Source organism: Centruroides sculpturatus, unplaced genomic scaffold (genome assembly GCF_000671375.1).
Source record: "Centruroides sculpturatus isolate CEXI.00-Female unplaced genomic scaffold, Cexi_2.0 scaffold104, whole genome shotgun sequence".
NCBI lineage: Eukaryota > Metazoa > Arthropoda > Arachnida > Scorpiones > Buthidae > Centruroides > Centruroides sculpturatus.
Genome location: NW_019384379.1, coordinates 678,113 through 695,416, shown reverse-complemented (window position 1 = coordinate 695,416; position 17,304 = coordinate 678,113). Strand labels below are relative to the sequence as shown.

The 17,304-nt window shown below is 26.1% G+C and overlaps 2 protein-coding genes across 2 annotated transcripts in view; one reads left to right on the top strand and one right to left on the bottom strand.

Annotated features, from left to right (window-relative positions):
- The window catches only part of LOC111617844 (cyclin-dependent kinase 8-like), a 30,193-nt gene extending 18,507 nt beyond the window's left edge, over window positions 1–11,686 (bottom strand). The window contains exons 1-2 of the mRNA XM_023359162.1: window positions 11,599–11,686; window positions 11,395–11,497 (exon numbers count right to left, since the gene is read on the bottom strand). The gene's annotated coding sequence lies outside the window, so the exon portion shown is untranslated. The remainder of the gene's footprint in view (window positions 1–11,394; window positions 11,498–11,598) is intronic.
- Window positions 11,687–11,705: 19 nt separating this feature from the next.
- Window positions 11,706–17,304, top strand: part of LOC111617842 (S-adenosylmethionine decarboxylase proenzyme-like) — a 40,846-nt gene continuing 35,247 nt past the window's right edge. The window contains exon 1 of the mRNA XM_023359161.1: window positions 11,706–11,944. Within this exon, the coding sequence (XP_023214929.1) occupies window positions 11,838–11,944 (107 nt within the window). The 5' untranslated portion in view covers window positions 11,706–11,837. The remainder of the gene's footprint in view (window positions 11,945–17,304) is intronic.

Below are 17,304 nucleotides of genomic sequence, written 5' to 3'. Positions count from 1 at the left end.
AAGAGTTTTTATTTTATTTTATTTTTATTTATACATTTATATATATATATATATTTCATTCGTTATTTTGTTTTTTGTATTTGAAATTTTTGTTCTATTTTGTTTGTATTCGAAAAACTTAGCCTGATGATGGCCAATAGATTTGGCTGAAAACGTTAGCTTTTCATTAAAAAGTTTTTCTCAGCAAATTAAGGTGTTGTTTTTTTGGTTTACAAACAAGTGCTGAGTGAGTGTACTATAGCAAATTTTATAATTTTAATCATTACTTCACAATATCTTTAAAGTTATGTTATGCTTAAAAAACAACTTTATGCAAATGTAATGATTATATTAATAAAATTAACTAATAAATACACACAAATAAATAATATTAGAAAAATTTTTATACTCTAGTTCTTCAGAAATTAAAATTTTAACAATTATTGCAAAGTCTCTTCAAATAATTAAAATTATTATGTAGACATTTATTGTGAAAGTTTATTGTAAAATATTTATTACGAAAATATATATTTGTAAAATAAAAAGTTGTTTATAAATAAGTACAGTACAGTACTTTTGAACTTAAACTTTTTGAAATCACAAATCACCAGACTGTTAAAAGAATATAAACTTCAAACATAGATGACAAAATAGAACATAACAAAAAATGAAAAATTGAAAACCAAAATAAAATAAGACAAAATAAATAATACCTAAATGCATAATATATAAATAAAAGCTTTCATTAGGTTAACGTTTTAGAGATGAAATGACTGTTACACAGATACAATCTGATTTTTAATAAATAAAAACTAATTTAATGTTCAGAACAACACACTGGAGTATATTTTATTTAAATTTTAATGGATTTTGTATAAAGGTGAAAAAAATTTACAAAGCAGAATAAATAAATAAGGTCTTAGTGGAGAATAAGAAACAGAATAAGCAGAGCACCTTGTAACTGCAGCAGTAAATTTAATAAATCAAAATGTTTTCAACCTAATATCATAGGCCTTCCTTAACAAAGTACACGAATTTGAAATAAAATGTAAACAAACATAAGAATATCAAATGCAATGGAAATAATTTAAAAATTAAAAAGTGTTCTAAAGAGAGCGCTCACATAGAAAATTAAAGTTAACAAATTAATTACACTTGTTTGTGTAATTATTGATCATTTGTTAAATTAAACAAATAAACAAAATTCTGACCAGCTAGGAACTTAATAGTATTAGTGTTCCTAGCCAGTCTAATGACCATGGCCTCTTCCCATTATATCCTTATATCTTGTTCAGTGGCATAAACTGCTAATGCAGTGGTATTGAGATGCTTGTCAACAGTGTGCTTATGCTCCTTAATCTTTTCTGCTAAAGTATGTCTGGTAGCTCCCACATACATAAGATTAGTTTCAAAATGTTGGTCTTCAATTAGAATCATGTAAACACCAAAGGAGTTATTAAGGCTGATGGGATCCTTGAATTACAAAGACTGTCGAATTATGCCTATATAAAACATTAACATTGCTCATATCAGCTAGTTCTTTATGTATTTATTTTAATAAAGGAAAATAATGTAATGCAACTCTCTTCTTAGATGTTGGTTGGGAAGATGTAGCTCTTGTGTTGCTAAAGGTGCTAATTATGTATGAATTTTGTAGGAAATCCATATTATTTGACAATTCTTTCAATATAACTCAGTTCAGTGTAAGTGTTAATGATACTAGAGCACTGGGTGTAGATTCATTGTATTAAGGACCTGAATGCTGAAATTTTTACAGATAGAATATCTTAGGAACTGTCTTAGAAATTTTTAAAGCCAATCGAAAACTATTTTGTATTACTCACAGGGATGCTGACACCTTACCTATGGTATAGAAATGTAAATTGAAATGTAATTTGGGACTTGGTCATATTATAATTGTTTTAGAGATTGTTTATCTTAATCTCTATTTTTAACACTTTCATACCATTTTGTTTATTTGTTTGTTTAATTAATTTGTTACTGCAATTTTAATTTTCTATGAAAGTGTTCTCTTTAGAATTCTTTTTAATTTTTAAATTATTTCCATTGCATTCGATATTCTTATGTTTGTTTACATTTTATTTTAAATTCGTGTACTTCACTAAGGAAAGCCTATGATATTACGTCGAAAACATTTTGATTTTTTAAATTTACTGCTGATGTTACAAGATGCTTTGTTTATTCTGTTACAAAGCAGATTAAAAATAATGTAATGCAACACATTTTTTTAAATGAAAAAATAATAATAATAAAATTTGCACATCATTAAAAATGTGATATCAGTCTTTTTTCTTTTTTAGAAATTTGGATTTAAAAAATTAAAATCTTTACTATCAGCAATAAAATTTACTTAGAATAAATGCTTACAACTGATTTAATTTAATACAGAAAATGTTCATCAGATAGAAAATAAACTAATTTTTGAACAGAGCTGCTTTAGTATTTAAATTAAATATATCAATCATATCAGAGTATACTTTCAACATAAGAAATATATAATTGCTCTATAATATCCTGTTTTTTACTGTATATAGTTTACTTCTGGTAATAGAATTATGCTAATTCATTTTACATAAGCATTAAAAAGAATATGATATTGAAAAATCAAATTTTTAAATATAATTTTATCAGGAAATTTTGCAAAACATATTTTTGCTTCTTAAAAAAATTATTATTATTTCATAATTTTTATATTAAGAACTAGCAGACCCCGCCACGCATTGTTGTGGCTCAAAATGTATCTATTATAAATGTATAACACTTCCCCCGTGAAAGGAAATTTTTCGAAAAATTTCTTCTTAGTGTACATTCTCTTGACGTACCCTATTAAAACGCAATCAAAAACGCAAAAACCCACATCTAAAATAGTATAATAGAAGCCAAGTTCTTCACGGTAAGCCTTAATCCTAACCATCTCCCTTCAGTGGAGGAAATTTCAACATGTATATTATATAAAAACACGTGTGTATTCGAATGCAGCGTTGTGTCAAAATTTCAAAGGAATCGGTAGGAACAAACGAACATTACATTTTTATTTATATAGACAGATAGAAGATGATCTGCTTTAGTTCATTTTCACAGAAAAGCATAATGCCTCACAGAAAAGCAAACTTAGGTCATCGTACTCGTAGCGCCATCTGTTGGACATAAAAGCCTTAAACCTAGATGATATCTTTTAATTTATATGAATGTTTAACGGAATAATATACAGCCTATGTCCACCCTGAAGTTCCATTCTAAATATTGGCGAAAGAATTTTTGAAATTGGATGAGTAGTTTCGGAGATTATCCACTACATCCAAACTTACAAATATTACCTCTTTATAATATTAGTATAGATTACAAAGTAACATCTACAATTGTTAAATTGAAAAAAAATATATTTAGAAATAAAAATCATAAATTAAAATGTTTGTTATTTGTATAAATTAAATATGAAATAGGATTAGATAAATTTACATTTTTACATGTTTATATTGTAATCCATCATTGGAATAACATTTAGGGTACTTAATTCTATAAGAAATTTTAATTGAATCTACTATTTAATAGTTTTTGTATACAATATATTTGACAAATATTTTTGATTATTCAGACTCACAATTAAAATAAAAAAATTAAATTAATCAACATATGAAAAAATGAAAATCTAATATTATAAATTCAGCTTTCTTATTAATGTATAATTTCTGCATAATAGAGTACAATATACTAAATACAAAATACAATATATATTAAAATACAAATACAAATATTTATCTATAATATATTTCATACATCTTAGAATTCCATATTCTTTATTTTCTCAAACATTATAGTCTCTTCACATTTCTTTGAAGGATAAAAAATGCAATATTTCTATATTTTAAATATTCTTTAATAATCATTTGAGCTGATCCATAATTTACTTCTACATTTTCTAATAAAAACTATTCTGGAAAAACTACTAATTTTTCAGTTTTCATATTATAAGTGATTTGATCTTTTGAATGGAACCATCAATTATGACACAGTAACAAGTAGTATTGGCATGATATTACATCAATTAGATTTTGACTCCTTTCTTTGAAATATTTATTCCATATTTTAACTTGAATATTGGGTATTCACTTTACACTATAAACATTATATTCTTTGCACCTAATTTTAGCAAACTGATGACTTTTTGTTATCAAAATGTTTCATAAGACTTTTTTCTTCTTGTCCTTAGCTCTATTTTGGAGGACTTTCCTGTTGATACCTTTTTATTCTTGTTTGTAACTCAAAAATTTTAAGATATTTTAAGATAAAATAGTTCAAAAGAAAAATAATAAATTGAACTCCTAAGATTGTGGCACAAACCAGCATCAGTAGTACCAGTCATTACTGGTGCACTGGATACTGTTTCCAAAAACCAGGGGGCAGCACTTGAAGCAAATCAACATTGACAAAATTAACATCTATCAATTTCAAAAAGCTGCTTGGATCAGCAAACATTCTATTCCACTACATTACAACATCCTAGGTTCTTGGAATGTTATGCATAGGTTCGTTCTATGGAATGTTACCTGATGCAAATGTTAGTCAACACCAACATGTGATCTGTTTCTTGTGATTCATCTAATAGAAATAAATCAATAGTAATAATAATAATAATAATAATAATAAGAGTATTTAAAAGTAAATACACATTAATGATTAGGAATAAAAATATATCCAAGATTATAGCGACATGATCAACTCATAGGCCTACTATCCATTTGGCTGGATCAAGTATAGTTAACTTTTATTTGATTGTACCAAATATTTGAATTCCTCTTCTAATAAAAGTTTATATCCAAATCCAATTTTTTAAGCTATTCCATTACTACATCATCAAAATTTCTTACATAATAAAATATGACATTTGTACATATGTTTGTAGTAGTTACAGTAATAATCAAATTTTTTAATATTTTTTTTTTTTGTGTAAATTATATCTAAACTTTCAAAACTCTTGTTTCCAAAATATGGCTTATAAAAATTTAATTGCCATAGAAAAATATGTTTTCACAATATCAGAAGCATATTCAGAAGCTTATATTTCATTTAAATTATTAATACATGGAACAAAACAGTTGGAAATATTAGTGGTGTTGGTTGAATTAGCATCACTTGTGACACAAGACAACACAGATGATACAAAAAGCAGAATATTTAATGATAAAACAATTAGTAATTGTCTACATAAATCTATAAATATACATTGTACTTAGTACAAACATTATTGCAAAGATACATAGATCTGTGTTCTCTTCAGAGTTCTGAACTCAAATGAGCTCTTATCTTTCTCAGGCTTAGGGGTTAAGAAGATTAGTTGTCCTCATAGTCCCTCATTATAAGAGCCTTTAGCATGTCATTAATTAAAAGTTTAATGACTGATTGGTAAACCTGCTTTCAACCATTCCCTTTCCTGAAAGGGAAATATAGTCATCAACTATATATATAATGGAATAACAATCAAAAACTGTCACACCTAACCAATTAGATTCAGAGTTTTATCTATGACATGTGATCTGCATTTTGCTAATTGAATATGCCTAACATTGTTGTCAAGCAAACTGGAAATGCTGCCATTACTTGTCTCTTACTTTGAAGATTTAATGGAAAATGTCAATACTTATGGAACATTTTAATCTAAAAGTTTATTGTAATCTCCACATATTTTGATAGTAGTTTTACATTTATTAAACACTTTTCTAATTAATTTTTTGTTTATAGTTGTTTGAGATGAAAAACAATTCTTAATCCACACAGTAATAATGACAATGCATCCAAGTCTTTTACAGTGCAGTTCTATTTTTACATTTTAAAATTTATTTTCCTAAAATTTTTGATTATAAATGGTTATAAAATTTTTATAACTAGATAATAAAATTATCATTTTGGAAGATCTACAGTTATTATTCTATACTTTTTAATTTTAATTTAAAATAATCCTTTGTTTTATTACTACATACTGACTCTTAAATATTCTTATAAATGTTTAACCATAACAAAAATAAATACAATTCACGTAATTTAAAAGGAATGTAATATGTTTACATTATCAATGTGTTTGTACTACATGCCTATTAGTATATAATAACTAAATAAAATGACAAGATAAATAAATGAATCAACTAATTAAAAATGTTCAAAAACAGGACTTCGTCTAGGTGTTGACTGACTATTCTAATATACAAATGAAATATCTAACAAAAACATTATAATTATATCTATAATATCCAAAGTATAAATTACATGTCATCAATCCTAATAAATAATATACTTGCAAGTTATGTAAAAATCTATTAATCAAACTTTTTAACCAAATTACAATAATTAATCAGATTATCTAAAGCTGTAAAAAGTAATTATGTATTGAAGGATTCAAACTGCTTGTAGTATTCTACTAGCAAATTATTCTAATATAGTACATTTCACTTATTGTGATCATTTTGGGACTCAAACTGATAACATTAAACAGAAGAAGCTAATAAGTATACAATCAGAGAAGTTCTGGTTCCTTAGACTTTAACATTAAAATGACATGTTAAAACAATTACAAAATCTTCAACACAAGGAAATAACTCCATGTTTTCTATCTAGAAAAACACATATCAATCATTAAATCAAGGAGTCATTTTCTTTTAATTTGAAATGTTTTCAAGAAGAGTCAACTTATCTGCAGTAATCTCAAAACATTCTTATGGAACAAAGATTTTTGAACATTTTTAAAATCCTAGAAATGTTTAAATGTCATAGAAAAAATATATAATAGAAGTAATTATTAGGAGTAATTATTATGTGTTTTTCTAGATAATTACAAAATATATAACTGCAAGATTTATTAATTATAAGTATCACTATTATTATTATTATTATTATTAGTTAATGTATAATTCGTTCAGTATTGTTTGTCTGCTACTAACTTTATTAACAGTTAGCATATGCCAGTAATTTAAACTAGCAATTGTATTTCCAGCAAATAACAATTAAAAAGATTAACTTTTACAGCACTGATTAAAACTGATAACAACTGATACAGATTGCATGTTATCAGACATATATTAAGGCAGACAGTACAAAAAAAAAAGAGCTTAAAAAGGCCCATTTACCTGAAGATAATGATAACAATAACTGAATCCTGATTACAATATAGGTTTTTATAATATATTTTAACTTGTGTATTTCAGGACCTTCTAACTTTGATGATTATAACCAACAGATATTATAATGTTATCCATGATTACAATAAGTGAATGTTACTGTATTTCTATTTACATAATATAAACTGAGATATTAAGGAATAAACACTTTATCAGACCTCGTTCTGGAGTTAAAATAATAATAATAATAAAATTTTATTAATAAGAACTGTAACTAGTTACTAGACTGGACTTTCTATAATAGTTATTATAATTCAAAATGCAAATCTATAAAAATCAATATGATTAGTCTCAATTACTATTAACTCAACTAAGGAGAAAAAGATCCTTACAGAAAAAAATTCTTATTCAAATTTGCAATACAATAAATTGAAGATCTTGATTGTTTACAGCTGATCAGATCAAGTAAAGCATCTGTTGTCAGTTTTATAATTGTTTTTTATAATTATTATTGACCTTAAATTGAATACCTAATAGAAAATCACATTATTATTGAATTCATAATATATTTTTTAATTATAATCATTAGTTATAATTTTGCTACTTTTATGGAATATAATTTCTATATATCAACTAAATTTTGGAAATTGGACATGCTAAAATAGCTGAAATTTAAACACGTTAATCGTTATAACTGAATATAATGGTATAATGGAAATAAAACAGAAATATTTGCCTTTTATTTCCATAGATAATTAAATATAAACATAAATTAAATTTTTTAGTGCAATCTCACATCAGTTCAAATTATTAATTGGTCAAATAATTCAAATTGATTGGTGGTTCAAATTATTATCCTTTAGTTCAAATCCAGATGTTAAAGTTACCATATTTGGTACATTATTGGTAACTTTAATATTTGGTTAACAGCCTTTTCCATATTTTTAATATTTTGGGATTATTACATTTCTACTTGCTCAGCTTTGAAATTTTTATACTGCAATAGAACTGATGCATCAATCAATAGAAAGAAAAAGACCAAAGAATATGATGTCAATGAACTTGGAAAATATGTTGTCTAAAGTATAAATAGCAGATTCTACACATGTAGATCTGAATATGAATTCATATTAAATCATTAATATTTGATATAAAATATTAATTTATATTTCATGGATACAAGCTAAATATTTTTGTTATCTAAGTATAAAATCTGAAATTACTATCTGATCCCATCATTCTACAGATCAATCATATTTATCATGAAGTAGTTAACATTAATTACAAATATAATTATTTTGAATTTAAAAGTTCTGACTGAAAAATTTTAAAAAATCAAATATTTGGTTCAATTATAAATATTAGTTATTCAACATTTATTAATTTAATCCTTTCATTTTTTAAATACATATACAAGAGGAAAGCAGAAAGAATTTTTAATTTATAAACCTTTTCAATAAAGGTAAGTAAATCAAGAGTATTAATTTTACAATTCATTGCGGTTTCAGTGCTTGTCTTAATTTTTTTTTCTAAATACCATTTTACAAAGCCTTGAAGCAATAATTATAAACATTTAAATGGCTTGATTATTGTATCAGATCTTGAAATAATCTAAACAGAATAACAGCTATGAAACAAAAGATCTTGTTGAAAGTACTAGTTTCCAGTTAGAGCACATTTTTGCCTTTCACATTCTTTTACTTTATTCTTTTAAATTAATGTGCACAATAAATTGTAAAACATAAGAATTGAAACTGAATCAAAACCTAAAAACAATTTATTTCACTCTTTTTTAAAGTCTATTATTATGATATTAAAGAAAACTTCTATAATTCTTACCAGACTTAAAGTGCCTACTCATTTATCAATGTTATATTCTGGCAAAAATTATTAGAGCATAAATAGTAATAACACTTTTTCAGATTGCAAAATTTTAATTCTTTAGATTGTTTCAGAGGTCAAAATTTTGTTTTCCTCATTTCATGTTGTAGAGAATTGATATAGATGTATGTAGTTCTCTATATACAGTACATCTATATCAATAAACTTAATTTAATAATAAAGTAATTTAATAAATAAAAATAAAATAGACTTGATAATTTTTAAAAATAATTTAAATAATTATCCTGTTATAATTCATTTGAATTTCAGAAATTGAATAAATACTTAACCTTGAATAAATTAAAAAGAAAGAAATCCATCATCATCATGANGTACTCGTCCCACACATCCTTATTTCTGTTGGAAGAGAAATTTAGAATTAGATAAGTGTTTGGGTTTATATAATGGAAACCATGGGATATTCTACAGTAATTCTTTAGGAAACTACTAATGTGTATTGTTAATGTGAATTCAAGTGATGAAAATTCGTGAGAAATTACAGGAAATTGTTTTATTTTCAGGAAAGAATTCTTTTTATGATTATAGAAACGTTTTTAAGTATTAACTAAGTTATGTATTAATTGTTCTAGTTATATTTAGATATAACTAGAACTAATAATTTTACATCTAAATTACATCTTAATTACATCTAAATTTAGTATATATCTTTTAAAATTTGACAATATTTTAATTAATAATTAATTGAGTAACTATAAACAAAAGCCAAATAAAGAAGCAAAGACAGTTATTACACAGTGTTACAGTTAGAAGACATTTGTGTTAAAGAAGCAAAGTTTTTTAAAATACAAATGTCACATAAAATCAAATTTATGAATTATAATTAGTTGAACATAAAATATATCACCAATATTTTAAGCAAATTAAAATATTGAGATAATATATTAAGGCTTATTAATTTTTAACTTAGAATTCAAATTTCACATACTTTTGTTTATTTTTTTAATCAATAAAGTAATCATTATTGTTTTGAATAATGTATAATCTAAACCAGGTTTTAATGTTTTGCAATATCTTTTTTTGATAATTTGTTAAAAGTACAAGATACAAGAGTTCAACAAATATAAAAATTTTTACAGTCCAACTCAGAAGTAACAGCAAAACTGGTTTGAAGAATGACTAAATCTTCAATAAAACAGCAAATATAGACTATTAAAAAATTACACAAGTTAAAAATGATCAAAATAATATAATTTGAACTCTTTATAATTTAATTTAATTTGAACTCTTTGTTTAATATAAAAATATTAAACAAAGAGTTCAAATTAAATATTAACTATTATTTGTGTTTAAATATTTATAATTTAAGCAATAAGGCAGCTAATATACACAAGAAATAATTATTTCTTGTGTATATGTCTTCAATTTAGTTTTTGTTTATATCAGACACTAATTATTTTCTTATCAAGAATTGCATTCTTGATAAGTAAATAAACTTACTATTGTAATTATTTATGAAATCATTTCTATTTTTGTCATAACTTATATAACCAATTATTCTTGCATAAAAATGAAGAAAGATATTGTAATCTAGAGAATTGCATACATTGATGTTTAAATTTTATAGAAAACAAAACAATTTTCATTAAGTAAAATTCTAAATATTCATAAATAATTTTTTCTTATTTTATTCGAACAGATATTCTTATTTCTTTAAGAAATCTGTTCTTTAAGAATATCTGTTAATAAGATTATAAGTTAATAAGATATTCTTATTTCTTAAAGAAATAATATTCATTCTTAAAAAAAAAAAATAAAACTCATTCAATACTTTAAATATATAAAATAATTTGATTTTGAATATTCAATCTCCCACAAAAAGCCAAATTTAGAGTTCTCCGAAGGAAAAAAAAAACAAAGAAATCTCCAAAATGCCACCCAAAATCCAAACTGAGAGAAAAATATTTTGTCGAGCATATTCTTTAAATAATTGAGCAAGGCTTGAATTATTTTTAAAAATAATTTAAATAATTATCCTGTTATAATTCATTTGAATTTCAGAAATTGAATAAATACTTAACCTTGAATAAATTAAAAAGAAAGAAATCCATCATCATCATGAAAACAAATGATGTTACCTCATGTAGAATATCAAATATATTTTCAATGCTGTATGTACAATTTAAATAACTCAAAATATATATTTGGCAATTGTATATGGAATTTAAAAGCTAATTAACATATATATTTTGAGTGAGATATGTTATTTAATTGAGTAATTTTGTTTCAATTGTAACCAAGGTGTGAACATAATAAATATGTGTAATTCAAATACATGTGTATTTTAATGATCATAGATAATAAATGAATCAAAATAACTTGAAATTTCATAAAAATCAATGATTTTTTTATTAATGAAATTAATTAATAAAAGGTGTTAACCAACCTTTTATTATTGGTCGTTAAGTCCTTTTGTCTAGAAGCGATTATCAGAAATACTTCTTACTGCTATAGACACCATTACAATATTAAATTTACGTTTATACTACCTTAAACATTAAAAAAATAATCAATATATTTTAATCGAAGTATTCTTTAAATAATAAAAAAATTAAAAAAAAAAGAAAAGACGTATTCAAAATAAACGAACTTTATTTAACAGCAAAATGTCAGACGATCGAAAAAAAGAGATTCGACTCACGTCCGACAGGTGGCGAAAGGACGAAAATGACATCACGTTAGTTGCAACGTCATACCGGCATGTTCGTATAAATACGAAGTGGCAGACGAGATTATAAAATTGCCGCAGTCTTTGACGGGTTGTTATTGGAGTGAGATTCGGTCGACGAAGAAGAAGGGTTGAGGTTTTTTTAAGGAATTATTTCCATAATGGAGGTACCTAATAATTATTGCGAATTTTTTGAAGGTACGGAGAAATTATTAGAAGTATGGTTTCACGGAGGAGACGATAGCTGCGATTTGAGAAGTATACCCAGGTCAGTAGGCCTAATATTAGGCTTAGATGTCAGTGGTGAAAATATTTATTTAGTGTTTTTTTGTATGTAATTAATGAACCGGTTAATTACGTTTCTTGATCTTTCGGGCTATTAATACGCTCGATCAACGCGATCGATCGATCAAAATGATACGACTGCGATCGTTCGCTTCGGTCAATATTCGTTTTAACCTGAAATTTTAAACGATTTACAGTATGTATACAGATAAGAAATATAAAACATTATTTTATTTTTAATTTAATTGTCAATGTTGAAACGAGACAATTACAGAAAAAAATTGCAGCATTTTTCCCCCCGATATTTTAACGTATTTATTCATTTGATGAGTGTAATTAAGAAATTAATCAGCAAATTATATGCAAAATCATCAAAGTTTTTAGTAATAAATCTAAAGGAAAATGTTTTGTTCGATTTTCCTTTAGATTTATTACTCAAGGGGAAGAAAATTCCGCGAAATTCAGTACAACAAATACGCAAAAAAATTTGAATTTAGGTTGTTTGTTTGTTTGTATTATACGGAGTGACTTGTCGTGTTTGTTGTTTTTTAAACGTTAAATCTTAGTTGATCTTACAATCGATTTAGACACGTAAGAAAACACTGTAAATGATACTGATAATGATAATGTTATATCGATACAATAGTAAGTTAAATTCATATTTCGTCTCCTGAAATTCGAACTTCATACTTTTCAGAATGCACTTGCTCGAAATTAAATCGTCGCTTGTCTTGTTTAGGATGTACGTTGAAGATATTTTAAGTTGTATTCTTGAGCAGATGTAACTCGTAAAGCATTCGTTAAAAAATTTTTTCTGGCATGTTTTTCACTCCTGTTTGTAAACTCTGAACGATTTTCCTTCTTTACGGATTTTATCGAAATAATTAAAACGTTTTATATATAAATATCCATTTTATTTCTAATAGTTTATCATGTTATCACTGAAGTTTCCAATTTTGGAATCGCTCATTTCTGTTCGTGTGATCTTCATTGGCACACTTCCTTCATTCTTGACCTTGCTAATTTTTTTTTCTATAGGAAACGGAAGTTATCATAATTTTTATTAAATATTAGACTGATTAAATGATAGTTAAAATATAATGGATTAAAAGTTTTGATTAATAACGATTTCGTTATTATAGAAATAAAATAATAAACAAATTATCTGAATTTTTTTTTCTTTGCTGGGATTCTTTTTAGAACCAAGGTCAATCAATTTCAATGGCACAAATGATCTAACCATGTTGAAATTTGGTTATTTAAAACTATGATTTAGTGTGAACTTCATTAACAGTAAACTATAATCTTTGCCTTTTTATAGTTTTCTGAGTATATATTCTATTAAGTGTTGAGATAATGTTACTAATTATTTAGATTGTTGCTATTTAAACTGTCATTTAATGTTTGATTTGTTGCCAAAGAGAATAGTTTTAATATTTCAAATTCATTCTAACTGAATTAAAATATATTTAAATTTAATGTAAGTCAAAGTAGATAATTTTATGATAATTTCAACTTAAAAATACTGTAAAAGATTAAAGGGTATTGACTGTTGATAGATCATCAGTTAAAAAAAAAATATATATATATAAACTGGTGATAAAAATTTTTGATAAATGAAAATAAAAAAGTATTATTTGGTATCATTAAAATAGGGGAAAGTATTTACCATAAAGTAAATCAAATTTCAATTATCTATTAATAATCAAATAATGCCAAATTCACTATCAGCCTATAATTTGGTAATATAATTGAGAAATTAAATATACAAATATGTAATTTGGACTAACTTGTAAGATACATAATTGAGTTGCAATATTGTATAAATTTAATAATTAGAATTTATAATAATCTGAAAGGAAAGGTAGATCTAGGGTAGAATTCAAACCTGCAACTCTCATTTACCATGCAGATGCATTGCCAATTATACTACCTGGACCACCATCTGATCTTTGCTTCCAGGTGAATTAAAAGATATAACTACACTGGGTATGCTGCTGCTCAGTCATCCCTGGCACTCAATCAACTTATGCTTGTTGAAGTTTTATTAATATTTAATCATTTTAATTATTAAATATATAAATATCTAATATATCCAGGTTAAAGCCTGGTGATAAATCTAGCATTATTTGATTATTGAAAGTATTTTATTTTTTAATATAGAATAAAATTCAAGATCTAATTATATAATAAGATATACTTGATCAACATGTTAAATAAACAAAATAAAATAACAATGCGTTTGGCTTCTATAAGAAGCTGCTATTGTAAATCTGGAGATTGTGATAAGTGCTTTTTAAACTTGAACTGTTGAAAATATTAAAAATTTAGTTTGAATATCTTTTTTGACTGTTTAATGTTATAAAATATTTGCTTTAATGTAATGAATGTATATTTCTGAAATTTAAACACAGTAGAACCTGTTTGATACTGGTAAGAATATCCATAATTGTCATTTAATATTATTGAAATTAGCATGTTCCAAAATGTAAGTTAATTAGTTAGAACAATTATATAACAGCTTTATTAACTTGTCCTTTCAATGTTAGAATTTCTATTAATTATAGTCTTATTCTTGCTTACTCTGCTTAATATTATCTCTTTGATATAAATGAATTCATATTAAATAGAATTTATGAAAAAGCACTCCAAAGATTAGTCTAAAAGATATACGCAAATTGTTGCAAGTGTCCCAAAAACTATCTTTATAGCGATCTTTTTTGTTCTTATCTTCTGTTTAAGACTTGCTTATCAATATAACACTAAAGTACTTAAAAGATTTGTTTTTAATTAATAACATGTCAGATAAATTATGAAACATCATTTGCATATTTTCTCATACGAATAATTTATATTTAATTTCTTTAATTAAATTAAAGAAGAATTGATTAAAAATATTGGAATTTGTATATATGGTATTTTGAAGTTTATTCTAACCTATTTTCATAATTTTATAACACTTGTTATAATTTTAACACTTGTTCATAATTTTATAACACTTGTTATAATTTTAACACTTGTTCATAATTTTATAACACTTTTGTTTACACTTGTAAACAAAAGTATTTTTAAAAAATATATATATTTTCATCTTAATTTTCCAGCTTATCAAGAAATTGAATTTTTTTACATTATTAGATAACTAAATGTTATTTCATCCACAAAAATGAATTAATAAAATTTTTGTTTTTCAAATTTCTATTAAACTGTGTATTTGTGTGTTCCTGTGAAAATACAAAGTTCAGTAACTCTTAGAAATTACTGGTAAGTCTGGACATTTATTGATATTGAGTTGTAAAAGTCTGAAATCCCTGATAAAATGCCCACATTTTAAGCTTTTTGTCAAGGATTCCAAGAGATACTGGTAAATGTCCAGTTCTACTGATTAGCTCTGATAAGAAAAAAAAGGATTCATACATATCTTAATATTTCTGTTTTGTAATCTGCTTAAAAATATACATTAAGGAAATTAAAGTATTATCGTAATGACGTCTATTTAATTTTTAAAATAAATTTGGCAATAAATAAGCAGTGCATATGAATAAAGCATCTATTATATGATTTTTTGTGTGTTTACATAAGAATCTTGTTTTTAATGTAGCAGATTTTATGAACTTTATCTTTCTTCTTATTCATTCAGTTAATCTTACTTAACTAATGAACAATATAACACACTAAAATGAAGTGAAAAGTACAAAAAAAACATGGCCAGTAAAATACCTGTTTGCTATAGATATTTTGAATAGGTATGATATTCTCAACATCAGAGTGAAACAAAACTAATACCAGTCTACTGGAAAAGAAATTCTGTATGTTTTGAACTGTTCAATGCAATACAGTAGAGCGTCGATTTTCCGAAACGTCAATCATCCGAAAGAATTCCAGTCGGCAAACTTAAATTTTCGCCAGTGCTGTGTCGCTTCAATCTTTGGCTATGTCTTGGGCTACTCAAATATTTTACGTTTTTGATACTAAATTAACATCTGAAGTATAATTTNTTTAGAGAGAGAGAGACAACCTCTCTTTTAGAGAGAGAGAGACAACCTCTCTTTTAGAGAGAGAGAGACAACCTCTCTTTTAGAGAGAGAGAGACAACCTCTCTTTTAGAGAGAGAGAGACAACCTCTCTTTTAGAGAGAGAGAGACAACCTCTCTTTTAGAGAGAGAGAGACAACCTCTCTTTTAGAGAGAGAGAGACAACCTCTCTTTTAGAGAGAGAGAGACAACCTCTCTTTTAGAGAGAGAGAGACAACCTCTCTTTTAGAGAGAGAGAGACAACCTCTCTTTTAGAGAGAGAGAGACAACCTCTCTTTTAGAGAGAGAGAGACAACCTCTCTTTTAGAGAGAGAGAGACAACCTCTCTTTTAGAGAGAGAGAGACAACCTCTCTTTTAGAGAGAGAGAGACAACCTCTCTTTTAGAGAGAGAGAGACAACCTCTCTTTTAGAGAGAGAGAGACAACCTCTCTTTTAGAGAGAGAGAGACAACCTCTCTTTTAGAGAGAGAGAGACAACCTCTCTTTTAGAGAGAGAGAGACAACCTCTCTTTTAGAGAGAGAGAGACAACCTCTCTTTTAGAGAGAGAGAGACAACCTCTCTTTTAGAGAGAGAGAGACAACCTCTCTTTTAGAGAGAGAGAGACAACCTCTCTTTTAGAGAGAGAGAGACAACCTCTCTTTTAGAGAGAGAGAGACAACCTCTCTTTTAGAGAGAGAGAGACAACCTCTCTTTTAGAGAGAGAGAGACAACCTCTCTTTTAGAGAGAGAGAGACAACCTCTCTTTTAGAGAGAGAGAGACAACCTCTCTTTTAGAGAGAGAGAGACAACCTCTCTTTTAGAGAGAGAGAGACAACCTCTCTTTTAGAGAGAGAGAGACAACCTCTCTTTTAGAGAGAGAGAGACAACCTCTCTTTTAGAGAGAGAGAGACAACCTCTCTTTTAGAGAGAGAGAGACAACCTCTCTTTTAGAGAGAGAGAGACAACCTCTCTTTTAGAGAGAGAGAGACAACCTCTCTTTTAGAGAGAGAGAGACAACCTCTCTTTTAGAGAGAGAGAGACAACCTCTCTTTTAGAGAGAGAGAGACAACCTCTCTTTTAGAGAGAGAGAGACAACCTCTCTTTTAGAGAGAGAGAGACAACCTCTCTTTTAGAGAGAGAGAGACAACCTCTCTTTTAGAGAGAGAGAGACAACCTCTCTTTTAGAGAGAGAGAGACAACCTCTCTTTTAGAGAGAGAGAGACAACCTCTCTTTTAGAGAGAGAGAGACAACCTCTCTTTTAGAGAGAGAGAGACAACCTCTCTTTTAGAGAGAGAGAGACAACCTCTCTTTTAGAGAGAGAGAGACAA